The sequence below is a fragment of the Aptenodytes patagonicus genome, chromosome 13 (genome assembly GCF_965638725.1).
Source record: "Aptenodytes patagonicus chromosome 13, bAptPat1.pri.cur, whole genome shotgun sequence".
In the NCBI taxonomy this organism is placed as follows: Eukaryota; Metazoa; Chordata; class Aves; order Sphenisciformes; family Spheniscidae; genus Aptenodytes; species Aptenodytes patagonicus.
The window spans coordinates 17616204-17638166 of record NC_134961.1 but is presented as its reverse complement, the minus strand read 5'-3'; the positions used below and the strand labels follow the sequence as shown (position 1 = coordinate 17638166).

The following is a 21963-nucleotide window of genomic DNA, read 5'->3' as shown; positions in this document are numbered from 1 at the left end:
AGCCGCCTCAGGGCCCGGCGCATCACGCCAGGGGGAGGGGCCAGCGCAGGCCGAGGGCGGCGGGGGAGGCCACTGCGCCTGCGCCTCGCGGCCGGCGACATCTGCGCACGGGTGTGTGACGGCGTAACCACTCTTGCGGTCGGGCCCGCCTTGCCGTACGTCTCGCTTGATGGGCGTGCAGGCGGCCCAGTGAGGGCCGGAGATGCCGTTCAAACCGGCGGTGCCGGGGCAGCGGCGACCAGTCGGGTGGCGGGGGCGGGCGCTGGGCGGCAGCAGTTCCCAGGCGTCTCCGACGGGGTTTTACTGTGCTCGGGGCGGCGCCGGCGCTCAGTGTGTTTGGAGCCGGCGGACGGGCGGGCCGGGCCCGGGAGCATGGGGGTGAGGTAGGGCCGGCCCAGCTGCGGAGGGGAGGCGAGCGCGGTTGTCCGGCGGGGCCGGGCCTGCGCGGCGACGCGGAGGGACGCGGAGTCGGCCGGAGGATGGAGGACAAGAAGGAGGAGGGTGAAGCGGAGATCCAGGAGCACGGGCCCGAGCACTGGTTCAGCAAGTGGGAGCGGCAGTGCCTGGCCGAGGCCGAGCAGGAGGAGGCGCTGGCCCCGGAGCTGCAGGACGAGGCGGCGGCGCAGCCCGAGCACAAGCAGCAGAAGCTCTGGCACCTCTTCCAGAACTCGGCCACCGCCGTGGCGCAGCTCTACAAGGGTGAGCCCCGCGGGAGGGGGGGCGGCGGGGAGGGGGCGCACTGCCGAGGCGGCTGGGGCGGGACGGGGCTTGGCGGGCGGTGGAGCCCGAGCGCGGTGGGTTTGGGGCCGAGGCCGGGCCCGGAGATGTGGCGGCGGCGGCGGAGGGGTCGCAGAGGCGCGGAGCCGCCGGGGGTGGGGTGGGAACGGGGCTGCGGCGTCACAAAAGGGATGTGGCGGCGAGAGCGGCCTGGGCAGGGGGAGGAGCGGGCTTCCGGCCCGGGGGCTCCGCGCCCGTCCATAGAGGCAGACGGGAAAACAAAATGGCGTGAGGGGGAACCGCGGCCGCTGCCCGGACATCGCCATTCGCGGCCTCCAGCGGAGCGGCCTGGGCCGGCGGAGCCGCTGGGCTGGCTCTTGAGTCGGCCTGGCCTCGCCAACCAGTCCCCCTCCCCCCCCTCGCCCCCTGCCCCGGACGGGCGACTGGCGAAGGGGTCGGCACGGGAGGGCGGCCGGCGGGGCCCTGTCGGCCCCGGGGAGGCAGGGCGCTCCGGCGGAGAGCGGCCTCGGCGGGGGGCCGCGCCGGGAGGGTCCCGGCCGGCGGGGGCGAGCCCTGTGAATGCCCGGGGAGCGGCGGACTCCGGGGGCGGGGAGGGTGGGGGCAGACCGGGAAGCCCGGCTCTGCCGGCGGCGGCGGCTCCTGACGCCCAGCCCAGGGAAGAGGCTCCGACAAAATGGCGAAGTGAGGGGCCGGCCCCATTGTGCGGCGGGGGCTTCGGGCGGGGGCCGGGCAGGGCGCTTCCCCGGCGGGCTGGGGGCGCCGCCGCCGCGCCCGCTGCCCGGGACCGGGCCGCTGCCGGCCCGCCCTTCTCGGCCCTGATGCCGAGTTGCCTTCGGAAGGTGGAACAAAATGGCGAAACCTAACATGGCCGTTCGGAGTTGGTGACTCCAAAATAAACAGCGTGTGTCCTTCCCTCCCTGCAGACCGGGTGTGCCAGCAGCCGGGGCTCTCCCTCTGGGTCCCCTTCCAGAACGCCGCCACTGCGGTCACCAACCTCTACAAAGGTAAGGGGCTGCCCCCCCATGCTGCCCTGGCAGCCCTCCCCGCCGAGCCAGGCCCCGTTCTGCCTCCTGCCCCGGCTTACTCATAAGCAGGGCCTGTTAATGTCTCTTATTCACCCTGATAAAATCTAACCCGAGACTGCTTCCTGAATCTTGCAGGTTTTCCCTGGGCCACTTTAGCTGACGGTAGCTGAATCTTTTCTGTTGTCTCGTGTCAGTGACTAATAACTTAAAAGCTGTTTTACTTCGAGACTCTTGAAAAAGGATGTTTTTTTTGTGTGGCTCGCGCTCATGAATTCAAGGGAAGAGTGCAATGGCTTATTAAACAGTACTTAAGTTTCCTGCATTTTGTGTATTTCATGGTGTATTAAACGTTGGGATATCAGTATAATACATGTACACTTGCAGTGAAGCATAGGTTGGGTTTAGTGTTTGTAAAATTCTCCATAGATGTTAGTGACAAAGTTTTATCTTCTTGTGACAGGCTTCTTAAGTAAGCCTCCCAGTTTATTTTAGGCACTAGAATGTCATTATGACTGTGTCCAGGGTGGCTGTAAGAAAGCAGTGTTAGCCAAAACTTTGATAAGAGTGCACTCTGCACGTGGCTATGCTTTGGTGCTGGTTTACTGTGTGTTTCTACTTGTCAGGATCTGTTTCTGAACTCTGCTGTTCTTTGGGTTGTCAAAAGAATTCTTGTCTGCAGAAGAATCATTTGGTGGTTTCTATCTTATTTAAAAGATTGTACGAAGATGATATCTATATCAGTGGAGGCTTAAATGGGCACATTGCTAGGAAGGAAAAAACTTTAAAGTTCCAAATTGTTGTTTTTCTGACTTGCAGTTTAATTTTTATTGAGTTGTGGGGGGGTGTTTTTTCTTGGTCTGTACAGCATTATCTCTAGTTCTACCTGCATGTTCTTTCATTTGTCTCCAGTTTTCCCATTTTGGATTTGCTTTAAACAATTGAACTTAGTAACATGTTTGTGATGGCTGATCAGGTTTCTGACAGATGTGAACAGAGCAAGGAGGAAATGTAGATGCATAACCCTTGCTGCCAGAGACTTGACTCTTGCAGAAAGTGCATTTGGATGTTGTGTATATGTCATAGGTCATATAAAGGGGCAGCACATCACATAACAAGGTAGGTGTTGGCCTGAGGGAGTGGGTCACTAGAACGTGGTCTGGGACACTAGTCACTTGAGTATGGTGCTAGAGTAGCAGCAGGTAGTGTTAATAAGTTGTCTGGAATAATTATAGTCGTCTCTTACAAATGGCATTGCTCTCCCTTACAGCATCTTTACTGCAAAGACTTAGGCTATTTATTTTTGGTTACATCATTTGATTACTTTTTGCTATAGGCAAAATGAGCCCTATTTTTCTGCAATAATGTGATTAACAGAAGACTATGTATGTGGTGATCAGGGAACTAGAATTTAAGTAGGAAGCTGTCTTCAGTCAGGTGTAATGTAATACTTCAAAAAGCAGCACCTGAAACAAATCTTTCCTTAAAACAGGTTTTTAAGAAGTGCTGAAGTCCCTCAGTTATTCAGAACTGCCATCTTTCAATTTTAAATTAACTTCCAAGTGGGTAGAAATTTGTTGAGAACACAGGTAGAACTACTAGGCACTGGCATACTAGACAAGTTGGAGTCTCTTAATGTGAATTTGCCTCCCTAGTGATGAAAATGGTTCTTTAAAAATCTCCTATTGTTTCTCACATACTCAGTAATGTTCATGTTTTGGAGGACTCTGTCAAACCACTGGAGAAATACTTGGTGTGGTAAACTGAACACCACAAATGGCCCCTTCCCCTGTCAGCTGGTTTCTGATCTGATAAATGTTTGGAATTTTGATGCCTCAAAATTCTTTTTAACAAGTGCTGCATGAGGAAGAGTGCATAAGGAGAATGCCATGATGTCTTGAATGTCAGCAGTTTTCTGAAAATAGATTAGAAGTTTAATATCACCACACTGTGAAGGTCTTGGATCACAAATTTGACTGGTGCTGGTGATAGAGGCCTCATTTAAAGACATTTGATTATCTTCCAGATTGCACTAAAGAAGTGAAGGCATTGCTTGTAATGTAGGATTTAGAACTTAAGGCTGCTGTAGAAAGTCTTGGGTATATACTAGAATAAGACTTCTGAGCCTACAATTTACCTTATTTTTATTAAAAAAAGCTAAATGTTTGGTGATGTTAGTTTTGACTTAGTAATTTCAGGATGTAGGCAACTTGACTGCTTATATTTTGCCAGTTTAACTTTGTAAACAAAGTAGTTGTAGCTTTTACCATGAAAATCTAATCTTTCCCAGGGTAATGATGCTTGAAATTTGTCCAGGCTACATCAGCTGTCAGTGTGTTTGACCTCATAACTAGTTCATAGTTAGTCCTTTGTAAAGCATTCTGGTGTACAAGGAAAGAAGGTTATTGATGTAAAGCTGGGCTCCCCACCTCTCAGAAGGACTTTCTCATGGTATTTCAGGAAGTGATTAAAGGAATACTGTCAGTTTCCAAATTAGCTCCAGAGTCTTTAGATAGCTTTTACTGAGTGCATTGGAGCCTTAGCTGCTGTGGTGTATAAAATGGTTGGAGGAATAATCTGTCATGTTGCCATTGCTTTCACAGGAATTAGCATTTGTAAATCTTCTAGCCTTTTGATTACAAAGCAGCATAGGCAAAATACTCTTTCGAGTGCATAAAAGTAACATGTTAAGTGTACTCTATGTATACCTGTATAGTTTCTGTTCTAAAAGCCCCAAGATTTAGCTATGAACAACTTGAGATGTTTTTCTTTTTTTGGTAGGCTGTGTTATGTTTGAAGTGCTGTTCTTTGATAGTGTAGATTTTAGTGCTGTCTTTTGTGGACCATGCAGTGATGCCTTAGAACATAAGTTTAAGAATAGCATTTAATAGTGATTATTTTTGGGTTTTTTTTGAGTGTGAGAACTAGATTAGATGTGTATGTCACTGCTTACCTGTAAACCAGTATCTTGGACAGGTGTTCTTAAATAAATCTTAATATTGTTCTGGGCAAATGGCTCTTAAGTTGGACTTCATTAGTGAAGCAAGAATATAAAAAGCTGTTTTAATCAGCTCTACCAGGTTTAAAAAATCTATGGAAATCAAGTAAATGAAATTGGAGTGGCTATGTTGATGTCTTTTAATGGAGCAAGAGCTAACAGAGCAGTAATTTTCATAAAACTGAAATAGCTGTTGGCAAAGCTGTGATAACAAATCTATGACAAACAAGATGAGCATAATTGTGTAGAGAATATGGTTTGTACCACCTGTTACTGTTGTCTGAAACTTACTCATGCTTAAACTAGTAGGCAGAAATGTACTTGCTGAAGTTTGAAAGCAGTGTAATATAAGGCATTTAAGAGTGCTTCTTAGAGGCACAGTTATAACTGATGTGTACAGGTGACCAATTACATCAATGGAGAATGAAACTGCATTTTTTAGTAGGATTAATTGCAGATAATGTGTTTAAAGCTTTTGTATATCAAATTTGCAATGGGATCTTAAATGGGGAAGGAAATTTTTTTACACTTCCTTTGTAAATGGTATGTTGCCTAATTGAAAGGCATTGGGGACACTTGTGTTCTAACTAGTTTCAAAATTATGGCCTCCTGTGAATTGCCTCTGCAATTGAACATCAGATGAAACTAGAGGGACTCTAAAGGAATGGTGAGTTTTATGGAAATTCCTTACCTGTCAGAATCAAGAGAAGCAGTTATTCCTTTTGGTTTTGTGGGGTTTCTTGACTGTGCCAATGCACTTTAAGAGTATGTCTCTTAAAGTGCATTGTCTGTTGATTTTAAGTACCTTCCTCAGATGGAGAAGCTCAAAGCATGTTTTTAATGTTAATACAACATGGTTTCATAAACAGTGCTGTAGTGTTGACCTGAAGTATAGTAAATGCTGTTTAGGTGGTGCTTGAGTTGCTGTTGACTTGTAAAGGGGGTGGAACTTTTTAGCTAATGTTCTCTTTAGGTTTAATATGACTCAGCTTCAATGCAAGCTAATTTGTTACAGCTAACTTGGTACTGCGTTACAGTAACCTGTAGAAGATATACTACTTTCCCATGGTTGACTGGAAGCCATATCAGTGATGTGCCATACTATACATTGCTCTATCTGTAACACTTACTAAGAAAGCTTTTTTCTGTCTTCTTGCAGAAAGTGTGGATGCCCATCAGCGAAGCTTTGATGTAGGAATTCAGATTGGCTATCAGCGTCGAAATAAGGATGTGTTAGCTTGGGTTAAAAAACGCAGAAGAACTATTCGTAGAGAAGACTTGATCAGCTTCCTATGTGGAAAAGTTCCTCCTCCAAGAAATTCTAGAGCTCCCCCAAGACTGACTGTAGTATCCCCTAACCGAGCTACTTCAACAGAAACTAGCTCATCTGTAGAGACTGATTTGCAACCCTTCCGTGAAGCCATAGCTCTGCATGGTAACACTAATTTTTTCAATACTACTTGGTTAAAATTGGGTGGGGGTTCTTAAAGCATGTCTGGCTCTTGGCCATTATTGGTGTCATAATGTGTCATGTACCTGATGTTCCAGCTGAAGGTATCTCCTTAATTCTCGAGGGAGTTTTTGCATGTATAAGGCATGTAGCTACTAAAGTTGCATAGTCAAATATTTTGAATGATGAAAAGGTATTGTGTAAACATGGGGTTTGGATCTGTAATACTCTACAGCTGTGAACTCAACAGTTAAGTATCAACTTTTGGTAGTGTTTTTGAAGCATGAAGGGACTTAGCATTCATACCAATGCTAAAGTAAACAGAATTCTTGGAAAATGATAATACTATGCTAGCAACTAGTTAAGATTTGACTAGTAGCAAATAACTAGCAAATTTTTGCAGGGTTAGGGAGGGAATTTGATGTCTGAAGCTGTCTCTGGGGTACCTTCACTCCAGTACCCTTGTTGTTATGCACTGGATAATATGGTTTAGCATTCTACTTAAAGTATCCTGGAAAGGGTACTTCACTTGCATGTCGTTGCAATAATTGATTCCTGTCCAGAACTTAGTTCTAGTTCACTTTCAGTCTTAAATGTCTTCCAGTGTCATACTGAATTTTCTTCCTTGCCACCACCAATAATGTTGGTGGTGTATCTTTTCTCCTTTTCAGTGAATATGCAGTAGCTTATTCTGCATTGGACTGTTACCTAGCAAGTGATAAAGAAAAATGTGTTTTAAATTGCTCCTGAGGTGAAATGAAGTTCACCTGTGGGTTCTATGCCTTCTGAAATGCTAAAAGGTAGCTGATACCTTGTATAAATAGTAGACCATTCTAAAAGTAAAAAATCAAGCTATCTAGAAGTACAACCTGTGAAACTTAAATGAAATTTTTACTGTCTCAGTAGTCTCAGTGGGGGGGTGGAATTAATGAGTTAATTAGATGAGTGGATTCCTGAAAGTGCAGTCTTTGCTTCTGCTATGCTGTGGTGGTTTTTCAAGATATATAAGCCAGACACTTACTGTCTAGGTGACAGCCAAATTCTGGTATTGTTTGCTGCTCTGTTGCTGTTTAAATCAAGCATGCTTCCACCCAGTCATGTAGTTTTTGTCAGTTTTCCTTCTCATATTGGAAGCTGGCTAGAGAATTCTGTGCACCAGTATTGTTTATTCAGTAGGTAAAGCTAACTTCATGAGGAGAACAACTGCAGAAGCTGGCTCTCACCTGATGTGATAAACACCCTCTTAAAAAAAAAATCTTGTTTTCTGACACTAGTTGAATCCGGTGTGCACTTGGTTTTAACTGTAAAGGCTTACTCTCAGGTGGGAGTAAGCTGGGTAGACTCACTTCAGCACAGTGAGCTCTTGAGCAGAGTAAACTCAGAGGCATTTTTTTATTGCTAATACGGCTCTCCATGTCCTTGTATTGTTTCGTAGCATCTGCTTTGTATAGAGGTGGTTTATGGAAATCACTTCTATATATAGCATGGGAATCTGAACCATGAAGTATAAAGTTTTTTCATATTTCATAACCTAATACAGGGTCATGAGGACTGTAGGAAGTTCTCTGCTCTGTACTGGCACTGCAGGGGCTAGAAATGCACTCTTCCCCTTCATCAGCTGGTTGACAAGATTACATGTCAGTCACCTTCTGGATTAGGTTCTCCTGATATCAGTTTCAATCTGGTCTTCAGCACAAAAGCATTTGTGTCAATCCTTTAGTGACTAGGCTTGTATTTGGCCTCATAACTGTTTTTAGGTTATCGCCTACAATGTCTGTGTTTCTCCAGCTTCTCCCCTCCTTTTCTTTAACATTAAGGAAGCTGTGGTTAAACTATCTCCTGAACTATTTTCCTATTTATCACAGGGCTTCAGAACTGTGTTTTGATGTTGAAACCTGTGTAGGATCTTCAGGTGTGTGTAAATTAATGTCCTCTGTAGGGCTATGTTTATTTTCATTTTTGGCAGGCTGTTTAAAAGTGATTCACTGCTTTTAGGTATTGTGAGGAAACATGAGAAAACCTGATGATAGTGAGTAGCAATCTCAACAGGTGTTCAGGACTAAAGCTTTAAGGGGAATTTTTGACTGGCATGTAAAGGAGTGAGTCTGTTTTGTGCTGGTAGGCTTCCTGTGGAAATGGAGTATTTCTCTATTGGTAATGTGGATGGGCTGAATTAGATTTGATGGGTAATGCTAAAACTTGCTGCTCTAAGCAAGGTCTCTCTTAGTGAAGCAGGGATAGGTATGAATCTGTTGTATTATGACACCAAGTAAAGCTCTGTTGAAGTTGAGCTGGCTTATTGACTTCTCAGAAATAGGTACTAACATGTCTAAAGACCATGCTCCTATAACTTGTTGATCTTGCTCTTTGATGGGGGAAATATCTGTATTTTGATCATGTAACCTCTAAATGCTTCATAATCACATCTGAAAACTGTGTTACCACAGCTTCTGTCCAAGTAGCTTACAATTAAACATTTCCTGGAACATCAAACACGATTCTAGGTGTATGCCCTAGACTAAAACATTAGAGAAGGGTAGTATCTTTAGGTATCTGTACAATCTTAAAACTATGCTGCATCTGAAGAGAAATCTGTTAAAATTGGGTTTTTAACCTTATCTCTTCTATCTCAAACCTGGTTATGTCTGACCTATATTATAGCTCTGCAAGGTAGTTAATAGTTTTCTTGATGAAAACTAGGGATTTTGAACCCAAAATTTAATCTTCTGATATTAGTTATCAGTAGTCTTTATGCTATAAGGAAACTTGTTCTTCTCTACTGTTCTGCTTTCAAGACTTGTTACAGTAGCTAAAAGCAAAATGATCATGACAAAGCTGTACTGACACAAGAATGTTTAAGGTGTATGTGATCTACCTTTTCTTTTAACTCTATGGCACATATGCTGTGCAGCTGTTACTGAAATCTTTAGTGTAACTTAAGGGTACTTGAGAATGAGTTTTTGGAACTAAGTAACCTCTTGAGATAGTTGAACTCTGGTAAATAAAAAAAATCTTTGCCCTTAATATCAGCTTTCCATTGTTAGTGTGCTGATGGGTGACCTTTGAAATAAAACATGGCTGGAAACTTGAACTGTGAATACCTGAAAAGAAATTAAAGCCTTCAAGAAAAGCTGAGTAGTTAGCTCAAGGTAGTAGATGCTATTTTACTGTGAAGTTAAGTGGATTTTTCTGAAACTTCAAGAACTGTGCATTTGATGCTTAGCACTTTAAGATGTGATAATAGAAAGTAAATACCTTTATTTTTCAACATCTTAAATACAAAGTTGGGTTTTTAACTTACACCAGACCCTAAAATGTCATTGCAGTTAGCATAGGTATGGATGTATCTTCACCTACTTTCTGGATGCATATTGCCATATCCAATTCTGTAAGAGAAGAGTTTCAAATGACAGCATTACATCAAACTGAGATAACAGTCATAAGATTCCCAAAAGCTGACATGTGCCAGGTCATTTTCTGCTTGGCTGTAGCCAGCATACTAAGTCTTGCAGTGCTGGTGGCTGTGCACAGTCCATGTTTGAAATGATGCTGTGGTCTTTTAATGTGGAATATGCTCCATGCTTTATAAACTGTTCTCCCACCATAATGCAAGAAAATGCTATGATTTTGAGAAGGGGAAGAAGCAAGCATGGGAAGGCAATGCTGAAATGCATTAGACTTGAGCATTCTTAACTAAAAATGATGTGAATGAGCAACAGCGCAGTGAGGGAGTTAGTTAATTTGCTCCTTAGCTTTAATGTTGATGTACATCATTTAATGTGATTCAGTCTTGGGGGGTGGAACCCTTGCTCTAACATGTAGAAATGTGTAGCTTGGCCCCTTTAAAGAGCCTGAATTTCCATTAGGCCTTCTTATTCTCTTTTCAAAATATTAAACTGCAATATAAAACACCAGCAGTTGTTAGCAGAGTGGAGAAGAAGCAGTTGATAGAGGGGATGGGAGAGCAGAGTTCAGATTAGTCTGAAAGAGTTTAACTTAAAGGTTGTGTATATATATAGCTATCATAGAATTGTGTATTGGTATGTACTGCTAAAACTTGCTCTTTGAGCAGTACTGTGAAAGGGTGAGTAGGACATAGAGGAGTGACAAGGATCTGTCTGCATGCCATTTTGTATTTATCTGGGGTTATTAACTAATTCCTGCTTTAGTCACACTTATCTAAGCGTGAATGTTCTTTTTGATACTTCCTGATTAAAACTTCTGGAAAACAATAGTTAATACTATTACTATACTGAACAGTAGTTATCCAGTATATTATGCTGTGGTAGTGACCTGAATAACTCATACTCATTATGGACATGGTTGTAGTACAGATAAAATGGCATCTTCAGTTTATTAGGCCAGTGGTGATAAACTACCTAATTATGAGTTTACAGTTTTATTTACCTTAAGTATTTCGTACTCCATAAAACACATACTTTTAGCCAAGCATTCTAATCACTTGATAGTTTTGGAGGTTACTTAGTTATAAATTAAGTAGTATTGGTCACAATTTCTTCTACACTGCAGATTTTGTCTAATAGTACTGTAATAAATGCTTTAGAACGTAGCTTCAGATAAAAGCAGAGTTCTTTGAAATTACTGGCTATGAAACACCATGTTGTTGATGATTTGACTGAAAGATATGGCAGGAGTGAGAATGTAATAAGTACTGCAAAATATTTCAGGTATGCCCTCCACTTCAATCCTTTCAAGTTTAAAAAGGGAGAAAGAGCCACATGTCCTTTCGTAAAGGCCTCTTGTAAAAAAGGAAATGTCTCCTGTAGAAAGCAGTGGGAGACTTCAGGGGTGGTCATAAGATCATGAAAGAAGTAAAGACACTTTAGTAGCTGTTTGAATCTCTATCCTGTTATAGAGACAAAACTGATGTGCCTGTGATTAGGTCATGTTAATAACAATATAGAAATTTGAGGTTGTGAAATGGTGTTGCTAACAGTCATGTCATCTTACTACTTCCTAGTATCTATTACTGCTTGCTTTCTGCTTTAAATGGTTAAATGCTTTGGCAAGAGGTCTCAGAGATCCACTGAAAACTTAAACTCGGAATAATTCACAATAAATGGCTTTTCTGAGATTTCCTCTTCGCATTACAACAACTTTCCAAGAAAGAATGAACCGTGGATCACAGTTCAGTCTCAGATCCTGAAAGATGCTTTCTCTGTCAACAAAAAATAGAACTTTTTTATTGCATTGCTGATTGTCTTCAAAGACTTTGCTTCCATGAAATGGCAACTTGGTATTTCAGTGCATGCCTCAAATTTTCTTTCTGACTCTTACATGTTAGCTTGATTACCCAATCCTAAACTGTGATCTAGATGTTATGTTTGACAGTTCTGCTCTTGGATTGATGTGTAGTGCTGTGTGATATGGTTAACTGCCAGTAACTGATACCAAATTGTCACTGAGTCTAACATACTCAGTAATGAGTGTTACTTACTAGTTCAGTATTAAATACCTGTATGAGATGCAAGATTAAACTGCAACTAGAGGTCCATGTTGTGATGCAATATCCTTGTACTCCTATCTTTGTAGAAATTAATTCAAAACTACTCTCCTGCATTTGACATCAGGTTTGATTGAAGATTTTAACTTCTTGATTATCTCCTGAAGGCTGTTTGTGTATTTAAATGTACAGTGATTCAGTATTACCTAAATACTGGAAAGTTAATGCCTGCTTGAGGCATTGCTTGCAAACCTTGGTAGTCTGTTTTAGAATATGCTGCAGCATATTACACATGCATCTCTTAATTCTGACTTATATCTGCTATTTTAAAAAATGCTTGTTGCTTGAAAAGGCTTTGCTTAAACATAGTTCTTGAGTGATGCCAGAAAATGTATTTTTGCATCACAGGTCAGTTTTGGGGCTTATTTTAAATAATTTTTTCTATCTTTACTTGGGCATGAGGCATAATGAAAAGATGTCATGATAAAACAATTAGTATATTGGTCATTTGGCTATGGGTTGTATAATGTGAGTAAATGACTGATAAATGGTGTAAATTGTTGACTCTCAGTGGAAGTAACACTGAACTTGTGTGTTCAGAGCAATTTTGCTTGGAATAGTGATGTGGGGGGAAATATCTGCAATCAATTTGGGTTTGAAACAATGTCACCTTCTGTGCACTGTCAAACTTTTTCCAATTTAAATGTACAGGATGAATTAATGTTTTTCTATGTATGTCATGCCAGTTGAAATTAAACTTGCTGTTGTCATTGAATTGTGAAGTGATTTGTTACCTGCCCAAATCTTGCACATTAGTGGTTTATCCAAGTTATGGTATCTGAATTGGTTTTTTGCTACTACGTATATGTCATCCAATTAGTTGCTTTACTTTCTTTGGTAGATGTATAGGAACCTCTTCTCATAATGGTTTTGAATTTAAGCTTGACCTTAATCCTGGGATTACTGGAACAAACATTGTTTCTGAATTATCTTTTCACTAAAACAGTTTCTGCTGTTTAAATACTTTCTGCCATCATGAATGAAAGGTGATTTTAGTATTAATAAAATCTGCAGGGTCCCTATCAGACTTCAAACCATGCTTCTGACTTGTGTTGGAACAACACTTAAAGCTGTAAGCAAAAGCTTTAAGAAAGCATCAGTGATTAGTGGCTGTTTCTACTTGTTGCGTAATGCCCAATCTGTGTAAAAGTATATCCTGTGCTGCTACACAGGAAGATCTGTGCTGCTACACTACAAGATCTAAGCTTTAAATGTTCATTCAACAGTAATGTACAACAGTGAAATTGGTTGGCCTGTTTTATCCTGACTTGTATATCAACCTGCCATTGCTGCAGATGGCTTTAGCATTTATCTTCCAATTGAGGTTTCTGGCAGCTGATCTAGTAGCTCTAGCAGTCGTCTTCTCACAGAGCCCCTGAAGTTGCTTGTTTGGCCTATCAGCAGCTAATAGATAGGGTTTTGTTAGGCTTTACTTGTCACTGGCTGCCTACTTGACTAGATATGCATATGCGTATTAAATGGCTTTGCACACACACAAGGTGTGTGATGGCTGGACAAAGGTATGGAGTATTTAAGACTAGAGAACCTCTGAGATAGCTGAAGATTTTGAAGGTTACTGAGGCAGAAATCTTCCTGGACAGCTAAACATTTGCTTGTTCTTACTGCTAGAAAAATATACGGATGTAGATCTTGTTCTGCTGTTCTTCATCTTCCTGCATCACTCTTGCTTTGGTAGTTTATTTCTAGGGCCAACAGATTTTTTTTGTACTTTCCTAATAATACTCAGATTTGAAGCAGTTATGATGGGAAAGATGTTTGCCTTATATCTGAGCTCTTGTTTATCTGCAAATGTAGCCTGAATTCCAAACTGAGAAGAATTGTTAGGCTTTCATGTACTACCCCTTACTAAACTTATGTTTTGGAATGTCCCACTTTTGCAAAGTTGTAATAGTAACATTGCTGAAGACAAAGTTTATATTAAGTTCATGGTTTTCTTGTTTATGGCCTTGTTTCTACAAGAAATAAAATGTTTAATTAAAACAAAGTTTATTAATAACCTGAACACAAACCAAAGTGATTGCAGGGTACCTGTGATAGTGTTTTGGATCACGTCTGTCAAGAGCAAATTTTGGGGGATTGTCACATGGTCTTGCTTGGCTTATTCTTTTATTTGTAAGTGCTCTTCTGAATTCTGATAATACTAATGTGTTGGCTAATAGTGGCAGCCATGAAATAAAGCTTTTATTTAAACACTAGCTGTGGTATAGACCCGCCTGAGATCTGCTGTCATACTGCAGTTTTCTTTTTGAACTACGGTGACTGAGGGGGTGAAAGGGAGCAGGGTGGTGGTGTTTGAAACAAGACCAAGTCAACCTGGAAAGCCCTTGGTAGGGGGATTTTAATTCTGTGTAACTATTGATCTAGTGTGAAGCCTTCATATTGGAATAGTCTACTCTTGAGTATGTACATGTATTTTGAATAGCATGTCATGCTTATGGAGCTAGCATTTGCCATAGTGTGCTGTTACAACCTGGTGTATAAAATCACTTTTAATGTCATAAAAAGCAGTTCTAGTAATTGCTAGATTCTTATATGGACTAAAAGCTGGGAAGGTGTGGTCTGGATTTCAAATTGGTAAGTGTGGTACAAATAATAGGGTGAAGTGCCTTAACATCTTACTAGAAGTCAGATGAGCGTCATCCCTTCTGCCACACGTGGGGTATTAAGTTTCTTTGCTGTTTGACCTAAATGCTTTTTCTTTTTTCCCCTAGGTCTTAGTGGTGCAATGGCTAGTATAAGTGTTCGCTCAAGTACCCCAGGCTCGCCCACTCACGTGAGCAGTGGCTCCAATGCTAGTCGAAGGAGAAATGGACTCCATGATGTTGACTTGAACACTTTCATATCAGAAGAAATGGCACTCCACTTGGACAATGGTGGAACTAGAAAGCGTACCTCAGCCCAGTGTGGCGATGTCATTACAGACTCACCAACTCATAAACGCAACAGAATGATCTAAACTGCAAAAATTTCAAACCCACCATGCTGCTTGAAAGCCACTTGATCCTCAGAGTACTATTGAAAAGGAAACATGAGGCCATCTTTCCATATTCACTGTTTAAGACAAATGAATTCAATAATTGCCATAAAGGAAATTTTAGATATTACATTAGATGCCTCTTGTAACTGCGGCTTTCTTAAACTATATTCTTAGCAGAGGACATCAGATATTGTGTAGTAGTTAGCAAGATCATCATAGGCAAACATGTATCCGTTCCAAGGCTAAAAGTGACCTTACTTGTATTCTTAAAGGGAAAGGAAATTTCAGATGTTTATTTGGTTATAGAATGCTTTTTTTGTCCTTTATTTCCTGCTGTGTTGAGTATTTGCTTAAACAGTATTGCCAGTTTGACTGAAATTGTCTACAACATGACTTGGCATCTTTGTCAAAACTGCAGGCTTCCATTTTTGCAGCACTGTACCATGCACCTAGTTTCTATATAGTAACAGTGTGCAAGTTATAAATATTGGACTGTACCCTTTTTAGTTTTAAAAGCAGTTGATAATTCTGGTGATTGTGTGATAATGTAAAGAGGTGCTATGATGGTCATGCAATTAATACTTAATATTGAATCAATACAATGATCTTTATTGGATTCACTTTGTGTGTTTTAGTGCTCTGAAGTAGCAATATTAAACTTTCCCCAATTAACTTCATAGGCTTTTAAATCAGTTTGAGAAATTATATGTACTTATTGGTATTATCCTTGTGGTAATCATACACAGTGCAGACTGCACCAGTGCTGACCTAAATTTAGAGAAAGATGTCCTGTAATTGGAAAATAGGCTTTTCTGTTCAGTATTAGTGAAGGGTAGGTTTTGTGTACACCCATATCCCATTTTACATTTCTTGTGAAGTAATTGCCCATTGCTGGGAGGGGTGGGAGGAGAGGGAATGAGGGGGAATAGTTGGAAACGGGGTGTGTTCTAACAAGTAAGACTTCTGGTCACATGTGGAAACTTGGACTAACTTAAGATTCTGTGTGATGCCGTCTCCTTCAGGAGGGAGTGACATGCAGGTTCTGTGAAGTGCTAAGAAAATAATTTAAAACTGGAAGTTGATTATAAAGCTCTGGATGAATTTAAAAGGATAAATGGCTTTCTTTTTGTGTTGAGCTTACATTCATAGGATTGAACTCTGGCTGCCATAACTTAAGCATAATCTAAAACTGAACTAGAGATCAAGATTGATCTTGCTGCAAATCTGTTTCTGAATGGGGAAGGATATATGTCAGTCTCAGAGTGTCCTAACTGTTTTTACATGTAAATGCAGCAAGTCTTTGGTGGAGAGCTCTGGCTTTTAGGGCCTCTCAATCTCTGCCTAGGAAAGGGATAATACAGGAAGAATAAGAAAATGAAGAGCTCCAAACCTGCAAGTTGGGAAGGGGTATTTAGTGAGGTGGTATATGCATGCTTTAACTGGAAGCATAGGCTGATTCTTGGATGAAACGCAGCTATACTAGATTCACAATGCTAAAAAAACCTGTGGTGTTCTAGCTAAGTTAAGGCACCTTGAGCTCCATGTTAATACACAGCTCTTCAAGACTTTTGCTTACATGCTTGTAGAGTCAGATCTTTTTTCTATTCTCTTCCCTGTTTGAAGCAGACTTCACTGTAGTTTTGCTCCTTTTTTTTACCCTGATGTCCTCTCATTTGGTGTTCTATAGTCAAGGCAAGACAGCAATGATGTGTTAAATTCTCAGAATTCAAGGCTCTCTACGAAGAGCATGATTTCCTTGCTTTGTGGTGCTTCCATCAAATTTCTTTACATTGAAGAGCTCTTGAAGATGTCAACAGTTGCACAATACTGTAGCTAGAGGTTCTGTAGTTTATGGGACAAGTGTAAGAATTGTCCAAAGCAAGATAGTAAAAACTGTTCAAAGCCCCCACCTGTGTTACATAGCTGAACTTGCACATCACCCAAAGACTCAGTATACATTAATTTCAGTTACTGCTATTAACTACGATTCATAAGACTTATTTTATGTAAAATATTAATACTGTATAAAGCTAGTTTTCATTTGGAGATTTTGAAGATGGTATCTAAATATATCTGTTAGTATTTATTAGGCTGTTGGCAGAGGGACTTTTCTGTTCCAGAAGAAAAATCTGGAGTCCTGAACAGAAAGGACATGTGTGAGAACCATTCTTCAGCTCTTCTGTTTATTCATTAACTGGCTTGTACAACTAAGATGCTTATGCTCTGCAACTTCTAACACACTTTACTATTACATGTGGTAAAGGTAACATCATATTGGTATCAGTTCTGCATATATGGATTGAACTGTAACAGTGCTTCTGGTCTAGCCCAAATATACGGAGCCTGTTCAAATTACTTCTCCCCTTCCTTGCAGTGAAATAAATCCTTTTAATGCTTTGAAGTGTTAATTCAGTCTAGTACCACCTAAAACTAAATTTGTCTGGCTCTTTAATTTGTGCCATTTTTCTTTGAAAGAAAGCAGGCTTAGATATCAAACTGGTTGCATTAATGTTTTTTTGCTTGTACCTTAAATATTTGGCAACTTTTTGATTGTTTTTTGTTTAGCCCCAACTGTTGTTTGCTCTTTGTTAACCTCTGCCAGAATGATCAAAAATGCATGTATTCACCTGGTAAACACAAGGAGAACAGGTTGTCTCTCAAGAAAAATAAAAAAAAAATCCAGTACCTGTTGCTTTGAAGACTATTTCTTGTGCCAGTGTAGAAAACTGATGTTCTGGAAATAGCTTTCAGCTATTATCCTAACTGTAGCTCCTGGAGCCAGAAGTGAGTTGATTTGCTGTAAGAAACCCTGAACTGAGAACTGTTTAGTTTGGTAAAAATGGTGCTTACTTTTGCTTTCTCCTATGAATCGTATAGTTGACAGGTCTCTTCTCCATGTACATCAAATCTAACATGAATGTGCAGCAAGTTACATAAAGTACATCCTGCACTGAAGCTACTGAGCTTGGCTTGCTTATTAATGAAGTAAGTTTTAAATGTTAAATTTAAATCTATATTACAATAAAGTAATGCAAAAATGATTTTGGCTGAAACTGAAGTCCTGCAGTTAAACTTACTCTCAAATGTGGTTTACCCAGCTGGAGTAATAGAAACTCTAAGTCATAATAAACCTAATAAAAAAAAATAAATACAACTAATCAGGCTGCTTTGTAGTTCTTTAAGCTTCTGAATAAAACAGTCCATCTGTAAACCCAAACCAAGATATGATTCATGTGAGTTGACAGGCTTATTTGCTTCTGCAGAGTAGGATTTTTCTTTAGGAATGCAATTTGATGGTAGCTGTTCAGTCTAGCTACACTTAAGAGGCTTTCCTTTAGTTTTTTATGGACTAATGAAGATATTAAGAATTGGGGCGTACTGTTGCATTTGTACAAGATGTTCTGCAGAGTTTAACATCACTAATACTTAGGAAAAGCATCTTAAACTATGCCACTTAAAACCTCTTCAGAAAGTTAAGTGGTATTGACTTCAATAGTAGAGGTTTCCAATCTCTTGCAAAAGACTTTGGATTGAAGTGAAATTAGGTGCTTTAATTAGTAGTGTTTTTCCTGCTTTATATGGGTGTCCCTAAACCTTTGAATTTCATTATGAAGGAAAGCTTTATTTCTCAGGATCTTTTAAGTTAAAAATGTCTTTTTTTAATTAACGTTAACATTTTTTTCACTTCTAGCCAATGGAATGTTCCAGTGGGGATTTGGAAAGTATTCTTAAATGACTTCTAATAAAACAGTATCTTTCAAATGTTGGCCTAGAGCTAGTAACACTTTGGCAGAAATGAGGAATGCACACCTGACTTGTCCCGCTGAGATCACCCTGCCAGGTGGGGCTGATGCGGTTGCCTGGGGTAGCCATGAGGCCCAGTGGTGCTCTCATTCCAGGTCCTCTGGTTATTTAAGGTAATGAGGAAGGCACTGGCACTTGTCAGTAACTGTGCCTCCCTCTAAAGCTTTCCTTGTCTGTGCATATAACTCCTGTGGATAGTTTGGGGCTCGTAAACTTTCTCGGAGAGCTTATGATGAGATGGCTCTGTAGTCAACACTGGTGCTTTCTGCTGTCACTCTCTCACTGGGCCCCTTTCACACCATCTCAAAAGGGAAACTAATGGTGTCTCAAGCTCACAAGGGTAGTAGTGAATAAACCGACCAAATTCACTTCTGTGTAGCGTGGAAGCATCACCTAGCTCTGTGTTATAAGAGAGACTTAGAAGCTGAATGTTTCTTGGTGGGTAATGAGATTCTAGCACTTCCTATGTGACTTTGTTTTGACTAGTGATGCTGCTGCTCTTGTGGCTGATGTTACAGCATCTGGGTTTTTTGAACACTGGGACTGTGTGTAAGGGCTGTATTTTCATTGACTAAGGTGGGATGTGGTGGGGGAGTGCACAAGAATATGACCTTGTTGGAATCTGCTACGAGCCCATTGGGCAGGCACTATGGCTTGTAGAAAATCTTGAACTTCAGTATAAAAAGTTCTGATCAACTGGTTAAGATAGCATCTAAGACCACTCTTAATCATGCTTTGTAATATTTCACCATTCTTGATACTGACTTTGTTTTAAGTGTAAAGGTGAAGTTGGTTCTGGATGCCAGAGAACAGAACAGCAAGCTATGCGTGAAAGGAAATACTGGGGTCCTCACTTATGTCGTCATGGTGTGACACTGTCTTGCATCTTTGCCAGAAAGAAACTTGTGATGCTTCTCCAGCTCTGAAACTCAAGCCACAAGAATTCGGGTATTTCGTACATCTAGTGTCCTCTTTACAAAGCATCAAAGCAGAGGATACAAAATGTTTGCATTTAAACTAGATATACAAAGAGTCTTGTTCTAAGTTTCTACTGGAGTTTTTTGATAGGGTCGCTTCCAGCCCCTGCCCATACAGCTGTGTGTATCTGCTCACAGAATATGGTCAGGGCCGAGAAGTCCAAAGGTTAGCATTTGTTACTTAATACATATTTTTGTTTTTGTATTGGTAACTGTTTGAACCTAGCTTTCTTGTTTTGAAGTGAATTCCTGGAGTCTTACCTATAATGCAGTGTGCAAGACCAAGAGTAAGATAAGTAAGGAGAAAATACCAAGCTTGTTCTGCTGTTTAATTGAGTAATTACTTGATTTCATATAGCTAATAACTCTAGTTGTGTATAGTATTGCCTATATGCAAATTAATGATCTTTCAAACCACAAAAATCTTTGCACCTTTGGAATGCTTTAGGCCAGTCTTGTAGCTATTTTTTTAAAAATACCTACTGTGCTTTTTTTGAATGTAATTAAAACTTTAAAGCTCTGGGGAGAGAATTTTGCCACAAGTTGACAACAGTGATACTGCTCTGTATTTGTTTCATAAAGCACAGCTGAAGATAATGCTGTCTTCTACAAAAGTTCTCTAAAACCTGTTTTCCTATTCTTTCTAAAAGTGCCAACAAAAAGAAATGTGCGGATTGTACTTAGAGGTGAGTGGACTTCTCAGCTAAGGTGGACCATCTTCTAGAGACATGCATCGAATATCCTGCCAATAATCCAACTCTTCATCTTACTGAGGGAACCACAGTTTGTATTATTTCTTCCATCTCTAAGCCTTTCTGCTGGAAAAGCTCACACAGTTAAGTCTGCTCTTTCATGGCTGCATTTAAATGACTTCATGTGGAAGAGCATCTGTGATCTCCCATGGTAGGCAGGCTTTTTTCTCTGCCTGGAGAAACCGTTGCCATTAACGTGAATCACTGAAGATGCATTTCTCTCTGCTAAGATGAATTTTGAAGTCTTTGATTTAAGTGATTGTAGTTTTCAGAGTAGGAAACTGCTGAAGATGCTCTGAATATTGTAGCTGCAGAGGCTTCCATTGCTGCCAGGTGACAGTGCAGTGGTGCAACTCATTTGGAGTCTTAGATTATTTATTAAAAACTAATTTGTCTGCCTCTGCTTGCTCTGTAACAGCTTTGGATGTGGTCTTGCCAAGATTCAGATTTCCTTAGGCCTAGACGCATTTCCCAAAATACAGGCAATTCATCTCTCCCACGTAGAAATTTTCCAGGGAAGTGGGTTCAACATATTTAAATCCCAATAGTTGGGATCTTTAATAATAATTTCAACACAAGAAGGCCTAAGAGTTCCTTCAGAGTTAGTTTTCAGGTTGATTTGATCTTTCTTAAAGCACACACCCGCAAGCCATGTCTGCATCTGGTTTTCTTCCTCCTGTTTGTGACTATGGCCCATTCAGAGCTTTTACACAAGGAGCGTCTCCCTGTGCTGAATGCAGCGTGTCTGAATGTCGAGGTATTTCTGGTAAGTGCTTGTACGCGATATGTGTCGTGTTTCTTTTAAATGAACATAATCTTGGGTTGCCCACAGGTTGTTGGGTCTAGATCCGTGGAGATGCTCAGGACTCAAGCTGGTAGAGCCCAGAGCATCCTGCTTTTGGACCTGCTTTGAGCAGGGGTTGGACCCAGTAACCTTCTGGGCTCCCTTTCCACTTGAATTAGTCTAGGATTCGCTATATACTGTCCTTCTTGATGCAGTTTTATCTGTGAGAGGGGTAAAAGATAATGGTGTCCTTGCTGCCAAGTAACACCTGCTGCTCAAATAACAACTGACTGCTGATGATAACTTAGGAAAGGAAAATCATCTGTCCCTATGAGGCACATGCTCCTCCAGAAACTTGAAGGTTGTTCTATCAAAATTGCTACTCTGTAACTTCCAAAGGATATGCAGCCATGCAAAGTAGAAACCTCCCAAATTTGACTACTTGAATTTCTCGCTTCTGTTGCATGTTTCATGGGCTTTGAAGTAACAGAGTTATTTCGGGCTGAATTGTGAAGCTGCTGCTGTGGATGTTTGCACTACATCTGCTCAGCTGATGGAAACATCACCTCCAAAGGACAGGAAAGTGTCTGCCAGAGCTTGGCTTTGATAAGCCATAAAAATGCCATTTTCTAAGAGGTGAAATTGCAATTATGAGTAGTTAAGTGCTTCTGTATTAAGGCCAAAGCCCCTCCTCATTAATGTTCCGGTAGACTGGTAAGTGATATTGTGAAATTTGGAGTGAAACTTTGTATGTTAGCTTCTGTTGGTGTACATTTTGATGTCATCTGATTTAGCGGAAATGGGGTAGAAAAGTGAAACTGTCAACACAGATTAGATGTATAATCAGTTAAAGCTCTAATTGTTGTCATGTCTGTTTCTTGTCTGACTTATTGGAGACAAACGGTAAAATCATATC

At 41.0% G+C, this 21963-nt stretch overlaps 1 protein-coding gene across 2 annotated transcripts; it reads left to right on the top strand.

The window, feature by feature from the left end:
* The first annotated feature begins 307 nt into the window (after nucleotides 1–307).
* Nucleotides 308–17771, top strand: HAPSTR1 (HUWE1 associated protein modifying stress responses). 2 transcript variants are annotated; one of them, XM_076351362.1, is made up of 4 exons: nucleotides 309–699; nucleotides 1662–1742; nucleotides 5918–6193; nucleotides 14465–17771. In XM_076351362.1, the coding sequence occupies exons 1-4, from the start codon at nucleotides 480–482 to the stop codon at nucleotides 14707–14709; spliced, it is 822 nt and encodes a 273-aa protein (XP_076207477.1). In that variant the 5' UTR covers nucleotides 309–479; the 3' UTR covers nucleotides 14710–17771. The 2 variants fall into 2 exon arrangements, with proteins under 2 accessions (XP_076207478.1, XP_076207477.1); XM_076351363.1 differs by lacking the exon at nucleotides 1662–1742 and having other exon boundaries at nucleotides 308–699.
* The last annotated feature ends 4192 nt before the right edge of the window (nucleotides 17772–21963 follow it).